The 20,163-nt window shown below is 34.9% G+C and overlaps 1 protein-coding gene across 1 annotated transcript in view; it reads left to right on the top strand.

Annotated features, from left to right (window-relative positions):
• The window catches only part of LOC142335520 (uncharacterized), a 54,947-nt gene extending 44,168 nt beyond the window's left edge, over positions 1-10,779 (top strand). Inside the window, exons 2-3 of the mRNA XM_075384061.1 lie at positions 8,122-8,288; positions 10,517-10,779. Of these exons, the coding sequence (XP_075240176.1) occupies positions 8,122-8,288; positions 10,517-10,643 (294 nt within the window). The 3' untranslated portion in view covers positions 10,644-10,779. The remainder of the gene's footprint in view (positions 1-8,121; positions 8,289-10,516) is intronic.
• Positions 10,780-20,163: the final 9,384 nt, after the last annotated feature.

Genomic DNA, 20,163 nt, shown 5'->3' with positions numbered 1-20,163 from the left:
TTAATCAGTCGGTCTTTTTTTTTAAAAAAAAAAACTTTTTTTTAATAATAAAAAACAGAACATATCAAATCAAAGCTCAGGAGTGATAGGTCCAACCGATTTGCTTGTTAAGCAACTCCAAGTTAATGCATTAGGTTTTTTAATTGAAAATTTATGGTCGTTTCTTTTTTTAAATATAATTGACCTTTCAATAAATAATGGCTTAATTAAGTTTTTCTCTACTTTTTTTCTTAATTTGTACAACTTCCAGCTTAATGTCAGCAAAAAAACGACCGCTTCTTCTTTCTACTTATTTAACATTTATTCTCAGTTGCAGTTTTAAGCCTGAAATTTTTGTTTTCTGGCTTTGATACCACAAGATTTCAGATTTTTTTTGTTTTGATATTTGCCAGTTTTTCACGTTTTCTAATTTTGTCACATTGTCACATTTTTGACGGTTCTCATGTCACCTCATTAGCATTCAGAATAAAGCACAATTGAACATATTAAAATTCTGAAAGATATACATCATCGTTTTAACGGCCTCGACGCCTCTTTCTTGAAGAAATCAATTGAATTTTTTAATTTTGTCTCTAACTGTCATTTATACTTTGTCATTTTGGTCGTATGAAATTTCCTGTATAGTGATAGCTTTCATTGGCTTTTCATAGAAGAGTAGAAGAACCGATATTCTGATATTAGTAGATAGCTGATGGCTTTCATGACGATCAAAACAATCGTTTGCCAAAATTAAAAAAAAAATTTTTCAACTTCGCAATTTTGTTCTTTTTATGTTTCTTTTTGTTACCTAATCTCGTTAGTTAACTACAGGTCAAATATAACATTATGGGTGTCAAAAGAATAAGAGGGATTGGTGTCCCAAAATCTTTAAAATAATTTGTTATGACCTTACTGGCTTCGACACCGGTTTTTCACAAAAAAAAAGTAAACTAATGTGATTTTTGTCATATTTGACGTTCTTTTTGTAGATGCAAGAAATATTCTGGATAATTACAGGTCTCGAGGGCTTTTTTTGAATAAACGACCCTATTTAAATAGCTATTTTTGTTATTAATGCCTTTCATGACATTAAATGTAATTTTGTTTCGAAAAAAAATTACATACTTTAGCACTTCGCTTTTTTGTCTGCTTGTTACCTGGTCTTACTAATGAATAGCCACGTACTAATATATAGCTGTTTGAAGAAGGCGCAATCAAATGAATTTTGAGTGCCAAAAATTGGCTTGACGGTTTTGACAGCGTTTTCTGGCAAGTTTCAATTGAAATTTTGTTTGTTCTTTGTTGTTCTTTTTAGCCGCTTTAAAAAATGAATAAGGACAGGTCCTAATGCCCTTCTATAGAAGTAGTGGAAATCGTAAATTTGTGGTAATATTAATTGATTCCTAATGGTATTTAGTACTTTGAAGTTAACTGTTTCAAAAAAATAAGTTAATTTTTTTACTTTACTGTTTTTGTTCTTTCTTGTATAATTGTTACCAAACCTTTTTATGGACTGGTCGCATATGTTTTCTGGGGATTTATAAGTTATTTTTGTTTAGTTTTGGGTTTATCTGACGGTAAGTTGATTTTGTGATTAAATTTAGTTTTTAAGAGGGACATAAATTTTTTGATGTAATTAATGTTTGTTGTTGTTGTTTGATTTTGCTTTTCGTCTTGACTCGCTTTCTTAATATTGACATATTACAGCAATCTAATGCATCAACTTTTACTCCACTGAGTTATTTGCTTTGGAGGCTATCTTATCGTTGATACAGAATTTGTTGAAAAAGACTTGGGCTTTTTTGGGAATCGCAAAAAATAATTTTTGGGTTCTTCTATCTGTTCCTCATTTGGTAGACAATTATGCCAAATTTGTGGATGGGCGGGGTCGGAACCTTATGTGCCATCGCACATTACCGAGCCGCCTTGTTTGACTTCCACTTGGTTTTTGACTTCCAATTGTTTGTAACTGTGGAAAATACTCTCCCCAAATTTTGGCTATAGTTGTGGTAACCTCGATTAAAGGAGCATTTTCCGCTAACTATATGCCATAAATGGCATTACCGTGTCAGTGAATCAAATTTTCGATAAGCAAATGATTGTAATTTCGATACTTTCATTCAGAAAGGGAATTATTTGGTTATTGTTTTTCTAATAAAGCTTTGGCACATTCAATGAGCCTAAAAAATAGCGCGCTCAATTTTTTATCTACTAAAAACACTGTTATTTGACTCATGCTTAACTCTATTTTTTCCAAATAAATTTAATTTAAGAAGTACGATGCTTTTTCGATGCTTTTGACGATGAAAATTTCTTGACTGATGAGTTGAAACGTGTAGGGAATAGGTTTTCGGCCTGAACAAATATTCAGCCTCGAAATCTCGTCCTCAAATGAATTCATCAGAAATCTGCTCATTTTGAAAAATTCTGTGACTTGTTTTTTCTTCTACAATTTTCAATGATTTTTACGCTTGTTTGAACGACAAAAATATGCGTAAGCAAGAAACGGTGAGCACTCAATTTTTTTATCCACTTATAGAAAAAAATTACCAATTGTTCCTCATTGTTTCCAAAAATTTCAAAAAATAAATATTTCCTCTTTCGAAAGTTTTTTTCCTTATGTCTCTTCCTATATAGAGTCTTTTCCTTATTTACTTTTCCTAATAGTTTGGCCATTAGAGGACATTTTGGTAGACGACTTTTTGAGTTATGGAGTCATCTAGGCAAAAATGTCTTTTAAAAAAATTTTCAAAGAGAATTTGCTTAATCGATACTTTCCTCAGCAAGCTTTTTTTAGGAAACTTTCCTCAATACGATTCTGTGTCCACATGATAGAAGTGGTCTTGAAGGCAGTCTTCTGAAATGAAGTTTATAACCCAAATAATACTTATTATATTACTGAGAGCTGGCCACATTGAGAGTCTGGTGTGTCCGGAAAACATGGAAAAGATAGATAAGATTGGAGATCATTTGTGTTATGGACTGGTACCCATTGCAAATGGAACCATGTCATTTGATGATGCTGGACCCTCTTGTGAGAAGAGCTTCACAGAAGGGGTCAAAGTGGTTCAGCCTCATACTCGTGAACAACTGCAGGGAAGCACAGTCCACTTTTTAAATACTCAGTCGACTAAATCATTTGAAACCTTTTTCAAAAGAAACTAATTGCAGGGTAAAAAGAAATGAGAAAAATAAGAGTTGAAGAACAAAATTAAACTGCGGTTAGAAATTTGCTATTAACTGCTTCATACGCGATGGTTTTTTCTTGACTTTGCCTCGGTCTATGATCTCGGTAAAAGAAAAAAAAGACAAAGAGGAAACAAAAGCAAGAGTTTTTGCCACATTTAGCAGATCTTTTCAACCCTGATACCTTTCTATGTATAAATTTTTACAACCTATTACGGCTTTAATTTTCTAAGCGTTACCCTATTCCAGCAGAACGAATAAAAGCGACGTAAGAAATAATCAGTATATTTGGTGCTTCAAGTAAAAAAACCGTCTGAAGGATCGGCTTGTTTAGCATGTTTTTCTTCAAACGAAAGAAGTCATCGGTATGTTCGGCATGGGACAAAAAAAACTTCGCTATGTTCAGTATCATAGAAACGGTAAGTTTGGTAATAAAACTTAAGAAGTGTTTGGTATGTTCAGTTTTAAAACAAAGAAAGTTGTCATTTTTGACTTAAAAGTAAGAAATGACCGATACGGTTTTAAAACGTAAAAAAATTGTCGATCAGCTCCGTTTCTTACAATCAGTAAGTTTGGTGTTTATGCGAACGAAGATTGGGTATGTTTGGTTTGAAACATTGGGTATGTTTGGTTTGGATTGGGTATGTTTGGATAATTTTTTATTTATTATCTAGTCAAATGTCATGATAGCTCTCTATTCGCAGTCCTATTTCTTAAAAAATATATATCTTCGAAAAATGCTTGACTTTCTTCCATTGCTCAATACTAATTGCAAAACTTTAGCTTAGCTAGATGAAAAAAATGAATTGTTTGTTTTTGATGTTATGAATTTAACATTAGCCGATTCGTGATATGCTCTTCTGAAATCAAGTACAATAGGTCATAAATTTAAAGTATGCTCGTTTGGAGAACTCATGGTTGAAATCATTTCTAAGTTCAATCGATTCTCAGAAAGTTTTCTAGTAATCAGCCTTGTGCGCACAAATCACCATGGTGCCCACGCAATTGAGTGTTTGCCTTTTGTTTGTTCCCAGAAACCCTCACAATCGGTTCTTCAAAATTTAGTCATCATCAACCCACAAAATCGGTTTGAGTGGAAGAAATGAGCATTGTCCCCACTCATTGATTGACAAACAAGTTCGCGCGCAGCAATAACTGGACAACTAAAATGGGGTGAGCCAGGACTGTAAATTAAACATTGAGGGTGTTGTCGCACGAATGAGTCTCATAACAGGGGATCTCTGGCGATCAGCATTGTGGCTGAACATCTCATTAAAGTCACTGAAACTCCTTGAGATAACCGATTGTAGGCAATTGATAAACCAGGTGGTTGAAAGTTTCGGTTATCGGCAAGCAAGGTTATACCTTTCAGAGTTTTTCGAACCAAATCTGAGAAGCCCCCAAAAGATTCAAACGCGAGTGGTACAAGCTGTATACCTATTTCAGCACATTTTTGGGCATATTGTTCACATTTCCTATCTTCGGCGTTTGTCAGAGCAAAACTACACCTCGCCGCATCTGAAATTAGTCTGGGCTGCAGTGGGGAAGTTATGGTTACACCTAACGCAGATTGTTCTCCCGCTGACCTGCTGGGCAAGTATATGTATCCTGGCATTGATATATTATCCGGAAGTAAATTTTTCTGTTTGCAGACGGGTGCTATCTTTGCGGTCGAGCAAGCAGCAAATATTCTATCCCTCACTCTATCGTGCCGCGAAATCATATCTTCCCGACCATGACAGCTTAAAGCGTAATCACTCAGCTTGTCCAGTCTACCGTTTTGACAGTAAGGAAGTTTTCATTCCTCAATGTATAACGGAACAACAATACGATACTTCAATGCGGCTCTGAATTCATTTGGCTGAAGGTGAAGGCCCAGACAAGGGATTGGAGGTGCGGAAAGCCATGCACCAGATTGAGGCAAGGTTAGTGAAAGCACACGAGCTGTCTGCCATTTTAAAATCTTATTACCGGGAAGGTCAGAAAAAACAGCATCGTCAAGTGCCTACTGATTCTTTTGTTGTATAAATTGGATAATTTCTAGATTCCTCATTTCTTCTACTGTTTCTTTGAAAATTTGGTTGTCTGTTATTTTCTCAGCGGTTATTTGTTCTACTAAGGCGTCTGCCTGCGATACCGATCCAACAAACGCTTTTTTTCAATTGGTCAACTGCTTGTCTAAATCCAAAGTCAGTTTTGCTTATTGGTAGACAAGCCTGCTTCCAAGCCTTGTCACTTATAACGGTGCCTAACCTATTCTCAAACGTTGTTCTCTGAAGGTTGTCAAATTCCTGCGAAATATCAAAGGATTCGTCAGATGGAGTGTTGCATCGCAGGGAATATACCATCTCTGAGGGCACCTAGACAGCCTCGAATAATTTCAGGTGCATAATGTGGGTCGTCTAGATACGCCAGGTTGTCGAGCAGTTTTTCTATTTTGCTGACTTTTTTCCTCAAAGATGTGGCAACAAAGATGGGATTGCCGATTGCAGCGTCCAAGATCTCAAGTCCTTTTTTGCTATTTCTCTTTACTTTGTTATCTATAGCGTTCTGATCAAGGGGTGACCAAAGCTCACATTTTTTTATTCTGAGCACTAAACCGCATCTTTCACCCAAATTTCTCAACAAAGTCAATGCTGTGCAAGGTTGTGTGTGGGTACCAACAAGTATGCCATCATCTAAATACCAATTATGCTGTACTGGATTTGGTCATTTTGTTTCAATTTCTTTAACGATTGGCCACAAAGCTAGTGAAAACAAAAGCGCCCCCAAAGGATCCCCCTTATTGAACTCCCAATTGGCTACCTAAATATGTGTTGTTAAAAAGCAAATGACTGTGTTGTGAGTAGTAAAAAGCCGCAAAAGCGGCAACACTAGGTAAGAAATTTGTGACTGCTTCCAAAACCTTGCTCCTTTTTACGGAATTGAAGGCATTTTTGAAATCAATCTGCAATATTCCTGAATTTTTCGATTTTTGGGGTTTTGTAAAGGAAATCTTGTTGTCTGTACTATGCCCTAAGCACCACATCTGATAGTACTCCCAATTATTTTGTGTTAAAGATCAGCAGCTTCTGAATTTGCCTCACGAGCTATGCATTTAGCAATAAGACGTCGAATGACTTCCCCAACAGCAATAGGATGGACTTCACCTTTCAACATTTTAATGAAGTTAGTGTTGCACTACATATTATAGGAGCAATGAACTCAGAAAGCTGACCCCTGTTGACTGAGTTGACGAATTTTGTTAAACTAGTGCTTGCTCGCTTTTATTGATCAGGGGCACCGCAGTTTACTGCATGCAGCAGATGCTCGTGATGCATTTTTACGGCCCAGCTGCAGTAAAATTGGAGAACGACGCAGTTTGGAAGAATACTGATGCCGCGTCAAAATGATATACGTTCTTGTTAGCATCATGATCAAATTAATGATCAGGTTCCTTTTCTTTAGGCTGGAGCTTTTTAGGTTTATTCAACGTTGCAGCATTGTCAGGTGCGACGCCGCCAGAAGACAGAACTTTCGCTGCCCTCCTAAACTACCCCTGCGGGCAAAGAGATTTCACACGGCTTGTTAAAGCGTCTATTGACTCATTTCTAGTTTTGCTTGACTGCTTCATTGAGGGCGCCTTCTACCAGAGTGCAGCATAATCACCTGATTTCCATCGCTCAAGTCTGCTCAACAACTGTTTCTCTTGCTGCTGCTTGTGCTTCTTACCCCCATGTTTATAGGCACGTAGAATACATTTGCTAATTGCAAAGAGTTTTTTTCCAATTTTCTAACGATTAAGCGTGTGAAATTTAAGCATCGATAACGGATGTTGGTAATTCTGACCATCTCACCCGAAACTTTACAGGAATGAACCTTAGGGTAGGGATGTGGTTACTGTTGATGGTGTCGAGACCTGGGAGTTCCTTTAGATTTATATCTGTTGCAGCTACATTTGCTGAACTCGCATATCCGCTTCGCTAAATCGCGTGGTATTTTTTTCACTTTAGACAGTAAAGGCGTAAATTGAGAGTAGGCCCACATTGATTTGAAGCACATAATCTCGTCGAAGTTCGCTCCCTACTGGTTATATCTAATTTTAGTTTTTCCGAGATTATGTTCGATAACAGATATCGTTTGCAATTTATCGATTTTGTCGGGGTAGAAAAGTGTTGTTTTGGGGGTACGTGAAAGCGGGAAGTGATGACATCAATTATTAAACTATTCAATTTGCTGGGTCAATCCCGAAGATAAATTGGCTTGTTTTGCGGCCTGACTAAGCTCTGTAGTATTGCCAGTCTCAGCTAACAAAACCTTCTTGCTTTCTCTAGGTTTTATAACTGTTTTATCTGATTAACATTGAATGCGCATTTGCCTACTGAGTTTTTTTATCCCTCCAGATAAGAAAACAAGGGCGGGGGTCGTTTTGGTTAGATCTCACCTGTTTGAGGTCCACACAAGCTGCTGAAGAACCACAACATAATTGATTTGCTCACGTGCACAGTGTTTCTGATATGATAACAGCCAAAAAACAGTTGTTGGGGGGATCAATCTAGGGTGTTCAAGACTCGGTGTAAAATTTGTTTCTATTTTCGTCTTGCTTGCCGAAATCGAGAGAGCAACCCAAACGCACGTCTTTTTTTTCTTAGTTTCTTGTGGTATGAAACCAAAAATACCAACGGTTTCTTACGTTTGATCCCCAACATACCAACGATTTGCAAATTTTACATAAATTGGCGAAATTTAACGTAGACTGTATTTTTTGGTGTAAATTGTTCCTACTCACTGCAAAATTATTTCAAATTTTTCTAGTTTAAGTTAGAACCAATTTTTTTTCATAATTTTGATTTTATTTTCTCATTTCCATATAACGAGCAGTAGTTGATTTTCTCGTGATAATAACAAAGATCGTTTATGAAACAAGATTTTCTAATTGTAAATTTTAATTTTTTTGAAAAAAAGTTCGATTAACAGGCTTTGATCACGTGGGCTGTGGGCAAGGGTCTTCCTGTCGGGGAAGACGAGGCTGGCTTCTGGCTCAATTACCAGAGAGAGGAGAACACGACGCAGACAGCCAGCAATGCCACTCAGCAGGACCAGAAAACTGTCCGGAATCACAACCGGAGTCTCTTCAAAGCTGGGTATGTTCATTCACGTTAGTTTTGTAAATATTTTTGATTTATTAAAAAATTTAAATAAAGGATATCTTGCTTCACAGCCGATCATTGTTCTTATTAGTTCAGTTCGAACCAACCTTGGAATTACTCTGAATTACTCTTGCTGCCTTCTATAAAAAACATTTCAGTTGTTTCTGTTCTCGCTCCCAAACACATACGATACGACATAAAACTTTATGAATCAATTCTATCACACCCATGACATTGCCGTCAAGAAATTGTTATCAGCAAGAACTCCGATGCAAAGCTGATTTTTTGAATAGCTTCAAGAAGACCCAGATTCATTGTGGCACAGCTGAAAATTTGATTATTAATGTAATAATTGCGGTGAATTCGGTAAAACAGCTAGCAGAAATGCGGTTTCTAGCCTTAAATGCGATGAATGCGGTCAAAACTATAACCGCTCAAAACAGCTAAGTTTGAATGCTAAAATTACATCATTATATTATTTTCATGTTTTACAAAAAAAAGAAAATCTGACAGAAAACGTTTCTGGGAATAAAATATTCCCGCCAAAAACTGCAATTCATTGCTTATATATCATAGGGTGATTCTCATATCAATAATGAGCAAAGCTAAAGAACAATAATGAGTGGTGTCGTAATGAAAGAAAAAATGCAAAGTGTTTTAATTGAGGAGACTCCCTTTTGAATCCTACTAAATGCAGAGACGTTTTTTAAAAAAAATTTGTTAAGTGCAGTGAGAGAGTCTTCATTTGCCAAATTGCCAACTTTAAACAAAATCACTGATAAATTCATCCTAATTCTTACAAGAACTCCCCAATTTCTGGTTGTCCATCTCTAAATTTAAGGTTTTCTTTCGGTGAATATATTGTTTAAATCGTTTACATTATTTTAATCATTTACATTGTCTTAAAAACTTTTTCATTTACATTTCACGAAGTCAGGACAATTTACCAAATTGTAATTTACCCAATGCCTTTATACTCATTGCTATTGTAACCATTTGCCATTATACCCAATGCACTTTCATATTGTCGTTCAATGATTTTACTACAATTTAGCCGTCGCTATTACAAGTATGTTTTAACGCACTTAACGGCCATGGCATTTTCAGGAGATTACATATTCTGGAAACATCGACAAACGCACAAACGTCTGGACATAATCGCACGAAAGTCTGACGAACATACGAAAGTCAGGTGAACGCACGAAAGTGTGGCGAATGGACGAAAGTCTGAACATGACCGCACAAAAGATTGTTGAACGCACGAAATTCTGGACAGAAACGCACCAAAGTCTAGTGAACGCACGAAAATCTAGACATAGACACTTTCGGTCTGGACGGTCTGGACATACCGGTCCTTCCACTTCAACCCGGAAATATTGCAAACAATGCAATTTTTGTTTTTACTATTTAAGATTTCAAGCTGTTTCTTTTTGCCGATGTGGAAAACGGTATTTTTTCACCAAAATCATGTGAGCAAGTAATTACACGTTTTGTTGTGTCGCATCGCATTCTGAGTCGGAAAATTATATTATACAGTTACAGTTTCAAATAAATGTCAACTAAGGATGAAGCAAATGTCAAGGCTTCTTTCAGATGCAAACTAAAGAGAGGAAAAATTCTTCTGTCTAAGAATAATACTGCGAAAATCAAGTCGACGAATTATATTGAGTGTTGGTCAATTTGCTGTAACTAATTGAGACATAATTTTTTTTCTTTGGGAAAACAAAAGTCATTGGTATTGATTCCAGTCACTGCAATAAAAAAACAAGGAGACGACTCGTGCAAGTAATAGCCATTTTACATTACTATGTAAAAAATATCACATGAGCCTGTGGGGGGGGGGGGGGGGGTAAGGGTATAAAAGTTGCCCCCTAAGCTGGGGGCAGAGACAGTATAGATTCGTTTAAATATGGCGGGAGTTTAATAGTGTTAATTTCTGTAGAGCAATGTGAAATATAAGTTTTTTTGATCTTCTGAATTTGGTCCTCTGAGGTCAATTAGCTTCATTTTTTTAAATATTCCGTTGCTTGTTTGGCTATTTGAATTAGAGATATTTTGCAAGATTCAATAGCTCATTCAACTATTTGCACTTTCTTATGCAAAAACAAGAGTCTTTTTAAAATTTTAATCTTTTTTTCTTTTCACTTCGACCTATGGAAATCCGGTATCAATAAGATTTATGTGGCTATTTTTTTCTTAAAATTTCACCTTTTTTTCTATAGGGATATTGCCTCTGACCAGTCGATGCCAGAGTACCTGTGGCGCTCAGACTGGCAGCCCAATGGAAGGGGGCAAACGAGAAGTGTGTTGCCCAGAAGAGTCCCTCAGTGGGGGGAGATTGGATGCTAGGAGTTGACGACTGCAACTGCAACGGATCCCAACTCCATTACGTCATATGCCAATTCAGTGACCTTTGAAAAATAGAAAGAACCCGCTCTTGTAAAATAATCCCCGGGCCGAGGAATTTGGCCAAAATTATGTAAGATCAGCGGCAACTAGCGTTTACAAGTTGGAAAATTCACCGCAATTTGAATGCGTTGAAATTAAAGACAAAAAATCAACGCATTCAACGCAAATTTATGTAAGAAATGGCGGTGAATTTTCCAACTTGACAACGCTATTTACCGCTGATCTTACATATTTAGCGTTGAATTTAGCGTAAATCTTACATATTTAGCGTAGAATTTAGTGTAGATCTTGCATAATTAGCGTTGAATCTAGCGTAGATATTACATATTTTTGCGTTGAATTGAGCGTTGATCTTACAATAAATCAAAGCGTTAACTTGAACTATTAACCTCCAATTGCCTAGGGGATTCGAACTACTGACCTCCTGCTTGATTGTCGCCTCTTCTACCATTGTGTCACAGTACCTTGGTTTACTTAAGAGCCGCAATCCTTATAAAACGTAGATCTTACATATTTTGTGTTGAATTTCGCGTAGATCTTACATATTTTGCGTTGACTTTAGCGTAGATCTTACATATTTTGCGTTGAATTTAGCGTAGAACTTGCATGTATTTCGTTGAATTTACCGTAGATCTTACATATTTTTCGTTGAAATCAGCATAGATCTTACATATTTGGCGCTGAATTTAGCGTACATCTTACACGTTTTGCGTTGAATTTAGCCGAGATCTTACATAAGTTCAACGTATTCAACGCATTTACCATGTGAGGCGTACTGGGAAAAATTTAAATTTTTTTATAGTTTTGAAAAAAATTTGAATTCCTAAAATGGTCTAAAATGGTTTTTGCACCGTAAGAGAGCACTCAACGGTTATTTTTTGCTGACTTCATTTTTCTCACTTGTGCAGTATAGGGGTCGAAACAGTCAGAAAATTAATTTTTACGAAATAAACTTGAAAAATTTGAAATCGTAAAATGGTCTGAATTGGATTTCGATATAAATGAGCACAAAAAAATGATTTTTTTCTGACTTCATGTTTCTCACCCTTACAGTATAGGGGTCGAAACAGTGAAAAAATTGATTTTTCGGAAAAAAAACTTGGAATTATTTTGAAATGGTAAAATGGTCTGAAATGGAGTTTGCACTATAAAAGAGCATTGAAAAGTGGTTTCTTGCTGACTTCGCTTTTCTCAACTGTGAAGTATAGGGGTCGAAACAGTTAGAATAATTGACTTTTGAAAAAAAAAATTGAAAAACTTGAAATCGTTAAATGGTCTGAATTGGATTTTGCACTATAAAAGAGCACTAAAAAATGATTTTCTTCTGATTCCATGCTTCTCACCTTTGCAGTATAACGGTCGAAACAGTGAAAAAAACTGAATATGTAAGATTGGCGTTGAATGCTTTGAATTTATCTAAGATCTACGCTAAAATTCAACGCTAAATATGTATAATCTACGCCAATATTCAACGAAAATTATGTAAGATTGGCGTTGAATGCTTTGAATTTATGTAAGACCTACGCAAAATTCAACGCTAAATATGTAAGATCTACGCAAAATTTCAGCGCAAAATATGTAAGATTAGCGCTGAATACGTTGAGTTTATGTAAGCTCTATGCTACAATTCAACGCTAAATATGAAAGATCTACGCTAAAATTCAATGCTAAATATGTAAGATTGGCGTTGAATGCGTTGAATTTATGTAAGATCTACGCTAAATTGAACGCTAAATATGTAAGATCTTTGCTAAAATTCAACGCTAAACATGTAACATCTACGCAAAATTTTGACGCAAAATATAAAAGATTGGCGTTGAAAGCTTTGAATTTATGTAAGACCTACGCTAAATTCATCGCAAAAATGCAAGATCTACGCCAAAGTTCAACGCAAAATATGTAAGATTGGCGTTGAATGCGTTGAAGTTATGCAAGCTCAAAGCTAATAGTCAACGCTAAATATGTAAGATATACGCCAAAATTCAACGCAAAATATGTAAGATTGGCGTTGAATGTGTTGAACTTATGTAAGATCTACGCTAAATTCAACGCTAATTATGAAAGATCTACGCTAAAATTCAACGCTAAATATGTAAGATTGGCATTGAATGCGTTGAATTTATGTAAGATCTACGCTAAATTCAACGCTAAATATGTAAGATCTATGCTAAAATTCAACGCTAAATATGTAGGATCTACGCAAAATTTGGACGCAAAATATGTAACATTGGCATTGAATGCGTTGAATTTATGTAAGATCTACGCTAAAAATCAACGCTAAATATGTAGAATCTACGCCAAAATTCAACAAAAAATATGTAAGATTGGCGTTGAATGCTTTGAAATTATGTAAGACCTACGCTAAATTCAACGCTAATTATGAAAGAGCAACGCTAAAATCAACGCTAAATAAGTAAGATCTACGCTAAAATTCAACACTAAATATGCAAGATTCGCGTTGAATGCTTTGAATTTATGTAAGAACTACGCCAAATTTAACGCTAAATATGTAAGATCTATGCTAAAATTCAACGTAAATAAGTAAGATCTCCGCAAAAATTCAACGCAAAATATGTAAGATTGGCGCTGAAATTATGTAAAATCTACGCTAAAAATCAACGCTAAATATGTAAAAACTACGCCAAATTCAATGCAAAATATGTAAGATTGGCGTTGAATGCTTTGAATTTATGTAAGAACTACGCCAAATTCAACGCAAAATATGCAAGATCTACGCTAAAATTCAACGCTAAATATGTAAGATCAACGCCAAAATTCAACGCAGAATATGTAAGATTGGCGTTGAATGCGTTGAATTTATGTAAGATCTACGCCAAAATCCAACGCAGAATATGTGAGATCGGCGTTGAATGCGTTGAATTTATGTGAGATCTACGCTAAAATCAACGCCAAATATCAAGAACAACGCTAAATTTCAACACTAAAAATGTAAGATTGGCGTTGAATGCGTTGAAATTATGTAAGATCTTCGCTAAAAATCAACGCTAAATATGTAAACTCTACGCCAAAATTCAACGCAAAAAATGTAAGATTGGCGTTGAATGCTTTGAATTCATGTAAGAATTACGCCAAATTTAACGCAAAATATGCAAGATCTACGCTAAAATTCAACGCTGAATATGTAAGATCTACGCAAAACTTCAACGCAAAATTTGTAAGATTGGCGTTGAATGAGTTGAAATTATGTAAGATCTACGCTAAAAATCAACGCTAAATATGTAAAAACTACGCCAAAATTCAACGCAAAATATGTAAGATTGGCGTTGAATGCTTTGAATTTATGTAAGAATTACGCCAAATTTAACGCAAAATATGCAAGATCTACGCTAAAATTCAACGCTGAATATGTAAGATCTACGCAAAATTTCAACGCAAAATTTGTAAGATTGGCGTTGAATGAGTTGAAATTATGTAAGATCTACGCTAAAAATCAACGCTAAATATGTAAAAACTACGCCAAAATTCAACGCAAAATATGTAAGATTGGCGTTGAATGCTTTGAATTTATGTAAGAATTACGCCAAATTTAACGCAAAATATGCAAGATCTACGCTAAAATTCAGCGCTGAATATGTAAGATCTACGCAAAATTTCAACGCAAAATTTGTAAGATTGGCGTTGAATGAGTTGAAATTATGTAAGATCTACGCTAAAAATCAACGCTAAATATGTAGAATCTACGCCAAAATTCAACGCAAAATATGTAAGATTGGCGTTGAATGCTTTGAATTTATATAAGAATTACGCCAAATTTAACGCAAAATATGCAAGATCTACGCTAAAATTCAACGCTGAATATGTAAGATCTACGCAAAATTTCAACGCAAAATTTGTAAGATTGGCGTTGAATGAGTTGAAATTATGTAAGATCTACGCTAAAAATCAACGCTAAATATGTAAAAACTACGCCAAAATTCAACGCAAAATATGTAAGATTGGCGTTGAATGCTTTGAATTTATGTAAGAATTACGCCAAATTTAACGCAAAATATGCAAGATCTACGCTAAAATTCAAGGCTGAATATGTAAGATCTACGCAAAATTTCAACGCAAAATTTGTAAGATTGGCGTTGAATGAGTTGAAATTATGTAAGATCTACGCTAAAAATCAACGCTAAATATGTAAAAACTACGCCAAATTTCAACGCAAAATATGTAAGATTGGCGTTGAATGCTTTGATTTTTTGTAAGAATTACGCCAAATTTAACGCAAAATATGCAAGATCTACGCTAAAATTGAACGCTGAATATGTAAGATCTACGCCAAAATTCAACGCAAAATATGTAAGATTGGCGTTGAATGCGTTGAATTTATGTAAGATCTACGCCAAAAACCAACGCAAAATATGTGAGATCGGCGTTGAATGCGTTGAATTTATGTGAGACCTACGCTAAAATCAACGTCAAGTATGTAAGATCTACAATAAAATTTAACACTAAAAATGTAAGATTGGCGTTGAATGCGTTGAATTTATTTAAGATCTACGCCAAAATTCAACGCAAATTTTTGTAAGATTGGCATTGAATGCGTTGAATTTATGTAAGTTCTACGCTAAATTCAACGCTAAATATGTAAGGTCTACGCTAAAACTCAACGCTAAATATGTAAGATCTACGGTAAAATTTATCGCTAAATTTGTAAGATTGGTGTTGAATGCGTTGAACTTATGTAAGATCTACGCTAAATTCAACGCGAAATAAGTAAGATCTACGCTAAAATTCAACGCTCAATATGTAGGTCTACGCCAAATTTCAACGCAAAATATGTAAGACTGGCGTTGAATGCGTTGAATTTATGTAAGATCTAAGCTAAATTCAACGCTAAATATGTAAGATTGGCGTTGAATGCGTTGAATTTATATAAGATCTACGCCAAAATTCAACGCAAATTTATGTAAGATTGGCGTTGAATGCGTTGAATTTATCTAAGATCTACGCTAAATTCCACGCTAAATATAAAAGATGTACGCCAAAATTCAACGCAAAATTATATAAAGTTGACGTTGAAAGCGTTGAATTTATGTAAGATCTACGCCCAAGTGTAGATCTTACACAAATTCAACGCAATCAACGCCAATCGTACATAATTTTGCTTTTTTTAGGGTTGACACCTCGGCGCGGGTCTTGAAATACATTCTGTTGGTTAGTCTAAAGTCATGAACGAACAAACTGAATTAATTTTTCAGTGTGTCTTTCTCATTTTCTTGATTGGTACATTGTTTTTTCTAAAAATTCTTTTAGTTAGTTTCGTTAAATTAAAAAGAACAAGGAGGCTCGAGGGTGGTTCCGAGATACAACTCGCAAGAACAATCAGACGGCTGGCATTCTTCAAATATTTAGACGACGATGAGCAATAAATTGATGATAATTTACGCTTAGTACCCCCGGATACATTACATGAGGACGTTAGAACATGAATTTTTGTTAATATCTGTTTAACGATGCTGTTTACATTGGGAAAGAAACGATCAGGAAAAAACCTAGCATGTGAAATCTTTGTCTTCTTGAATGACTGATTTTCGTAAAATTTTATTTTGCTTAGTATTGAAAATTTGTAAGCAATTTGAACTCACGTTGTATTAAAATTAACCGTAGGAAAAATGAATAACAACAGTAAAGAATAAAATTTTAATGGTCCTCATTTTTGTTGTATTTGAAACTTAATCAACTGTTCAAAATTTCAAGTTTGAAGATGCGTGGTGGTTAAAAACTCGAGGAGTTCAATTTTTCAAGAAAAATTAGGATTGGTGTGTTGTCATTTTGCAGTTTTAGGGAATAATTTTACGCAAAATAGGTGATGTAAAAAGTTTACACAAAGTGAGTGTTCATCGAGGAAACAAAAAATCGATCTATGTTTCTGCTAACAACGAACGAAAAGGAAGTGCTTGGAGTCATTCAAGAAACTATGCCAAAATACAGTAAAGACTATAAGGATCTGAACTATTTTTTTGTAAAATCAGTAGCAGGTTCAACGGCCCACTATTTTTCCAAATACATAAACAAATTTCTTCGGGAAGGCATATTTCCAGTCTCAGTGAAAATGTTCAGTTATATATCTCCACAAGGCTGTTGAAAAACGTGAATTCAATAATTTCAAGCTAAATTCTCTGGTATCGACTCTTGGGAACAAATGATAAAAAAAATGTTTCTTATTTGAATTTCTAATTATTTTCATGACTTTGACATTTTAAATAACAAACATTTTTGGGAAAGGACAACTGTGGACAAAGTTACCAACTTAGTTGAGTTCATACGAACCTGACAACACTCTGTTACTAAACGCATTTTTGCACCATTTAAGATGTAAATAAAGCTTTCGACACTATTTCAGAAAAAAATGCTTCGGAAAATTGAATTGTATGGGTTAAGAGGTACTACATTTGATTTGAACACTGAAGAAAGCAAGACCCTAAATATCAACAATCAGAACGACAAGAGTGATGAACGGAAGTATCAATGAACGGAAGAAAACCCCTTCAAAAACAAATTTTATATTTTTTGGCTCATTAATTTTTCGAAAGAAAACTCGAAACACGTAGAAAATATATTGATACAATTTTGTGGTCTTTTCTATACACTGAGAACAAATTTGACTAACAACCAGTTGATCACATTATTCATAAAGTTTTTAAACCAGTGGCACCTTACGGAATTCCTCAACTCACTTGTTTAATTCGTGGCTGAAATTAAGTTTCTTTTCCATCATAAATCTTGAAATTTAGAGATCGTTGTCAAATCTGGCCTTCCTTGTTTTTCACAATCGTTTTGTTTTTGGTTTCCACTGCTTGACTTTGTTATATTATGAAAAATTTCTTTCAATTTTGAGAAGCCTTAGAAACGAACTTATGGTCTAATTGTAACCTCTTTGGTGCCCTGCTTTTCATAAAGTTGGCCAAGTGTGTTAGTGCTCTGTTTAATTTGTAAAGATACCAGGAAACAATTAAGTATTATTATATTCTGAATTCTTCTGAGACCTTTTATCTCAGAAGGTAATATACGGTAATATACGGCTTTCGCTCTGTGGAATCTAGATTGATATAGAATGTTATTTTCAGTCTTTGCTTGTAAAAACTCTGAGCTTAGACTATTTGCAAGGTGGATAGACGAATACTATAAGCAAGAATTTCAGCATCAGTTTTCATCAAGAGTTTCATTGATTCGTTTATGAAACGAAAGTAAGTAAGTTAGTTAGTTATAACTGATTTCTTTTTCACTAAACTATGTTGTTTTTAGCACTCTACTATCTTTGAATTTACCATCAATTACAATACTATGGTACAGCATAAATTTAACATCCATCGATCTCAACCATTGTATTGATAGCCTTGTGTGCTTTGTTTGTATTTATCAGTTTTTTGGCAAAAAGCAAAATTAAACGTGAGGAAACAGTTAACGAGTGAACACTAACTATTCCCATCTAATTCCATCTGAAAAAAATTCAATCTGTCCCCATTATAATGACAGCAAAGATAACATTGGTCAGTCTGTGAACCAATTTCAATATTCCAAATTTTAATTTTTTCAAGCTAGATTTGCTGACGGCTTTTTGATGAATTGGTAAGTCTTTTTCCTTTTTATATATTTTTTAGAATTTTAGGTTCAAGACAGCATGATGACGTCATTTGTGTAATAAGAGTTAGAACCTCTATTTTTTCGGAGCTAGAGAGCTAAAATTATAACCAAAAGCTTATACAAAGAATAGATATTTCATACAGGACAGATATGATACAGGAAATCAAAATATATTTTATCATCCAGGACAATATTTTTTATTAATTTGAACTAATTTAAACCAAGAAATTACACTCCCACTTGAATAAATTCAATGAATTTTGTTTTTATTAAAGCTCAAAATAGCTTTTGAAAGCACCTAATTTGCGGTTTTAAGTTTTAACGCGTATGATTGAGAAACTAAAAAAATAAGTGAGCTTTTTTAAAGTTTTAAATACTAGTTATATTTATTGGACTGAATATTTGCTGTTTATTGTAATTCTCATAGTAACTTCAGAAAATTTGCATGCTGAACGGTTTTCTGAGCACTTGTTTTTCAGGCTGTTATTTTGCTCTGATAATTTATGCCACAGTATGATTTTGTCATCTGGTTCAGAAAAAATTCATAAAAATTCTGGTTTCTCCTGAAATTTTTACTCTGATCATAGTAATTTTTGACATGATCATGATACTTAACAGAAAAAAAAACAGAATAAAAGTTAGTATGATTCAGCGCTGAAAAAAAATGTGACTTCAGTCCAGGAAGCAGTTATATAAATTGGTCTTTTCGTACATATCCATAGCACAAACCGGAAAAAAATACTTAGGAAAGATGTACTATAAAATACGGTATCATTCTCTTGTCTAGCTTGTAACTTTTACTCTTTTGAGACCTGTTAGACTTTGCTTTAGATAACTGATCTTAAGATAAAGCGATAAAGCTTTTTCATGTTTCATCAACTAATTTACTCGTTTTAAGCTCTCTGCTGGCGCTAAGAAAGTCAACAATGTTACTGAAATCGCATCTCAGCTCCAACGTCACTCAAATTTTCATCGACTTAACAGTATTTGAGTCAATATAGGTCGTGAGAATTAAAAATAAGTGACACCTTATAAACCAGGTTTTAGCAGAATCTAGGTCAGTTCTTTAATTTCAGTTGATTTCAGCGCTCTATGACAATGGGTCGAACGGGCATTAGATCGAAAGCAGAAAATTGGGACAGTGGATAGTAAAATAACCAGCAAATTGGTCAATAGGGGGGTTTAGCCTCGACAAGATAAAAACCGAGAATATTAGCTTTATTCTGATTGGCCGACAAATCTGATTGGTTGTATAGTTCATCCAACCATTACGTAGTCCGATGCGAAGTCCGGTTGTCAACTTACATTTAATAGTTGTGTAATCTCTCCGAGGCCGCACCGCACCCCCGCGGGATGCGGGGAGGGTGCAACCACGGATAGAGCTCCGTTACGCTGATTGATTAAAACAGTACCGTTTATTTGTCCGCTCATGAAATAACGTTTTAAATCACATATTGCCCAATCACAGCTTTAGAATTAATATTTGCTCATATTACGTCATTTTCGGCTAAATTTCACTTTTTTTATTGTCGGCTAAACGCCCTGTCGGCCGATACCGCGGCCACTCTGATTGGCTAATGCAACTTGAATAATTTCATTTTGAATCTGTTGTCCGAAATTTTTTCTTTTCGATCTTTTGTCCCCAGCACCCTTAACAGAACTTAGACCTGATCTTGTATTTCAGCTTTGTACTTCAAAAACGTGAAATGAAACCCTCGGGCGGATATTTTGGGTGCCCTGAGTAATTTCCCCGAATGTTTATGGCTACAATTTCATTTTCGGAATTGTGTGGGTTTTAATTTCCGCTTGAGAATTTCGTTTATGGGTATTTATGAAGGCATTACTGACTGTAATACACACAAATTAC

Source organism: Convolutriloba macropyga, chromosome 2, assembly GCF_964194025.1.
Source record: "Convolutriloba macropyga chromosome 2, txConMacr16.3, whole genome shotgun sequence".
Lineage (NCBI taxonomy): Eukaryota > Metazoa > Xenacoelomorpha > Acoela > Convolutidae > Convolutriloba > Convolutriloba macropyga.
Note: the sequence above shows the minus strand (reverse complement) of the source record. Positions and strands in the feature narration are given on the sequence as shown.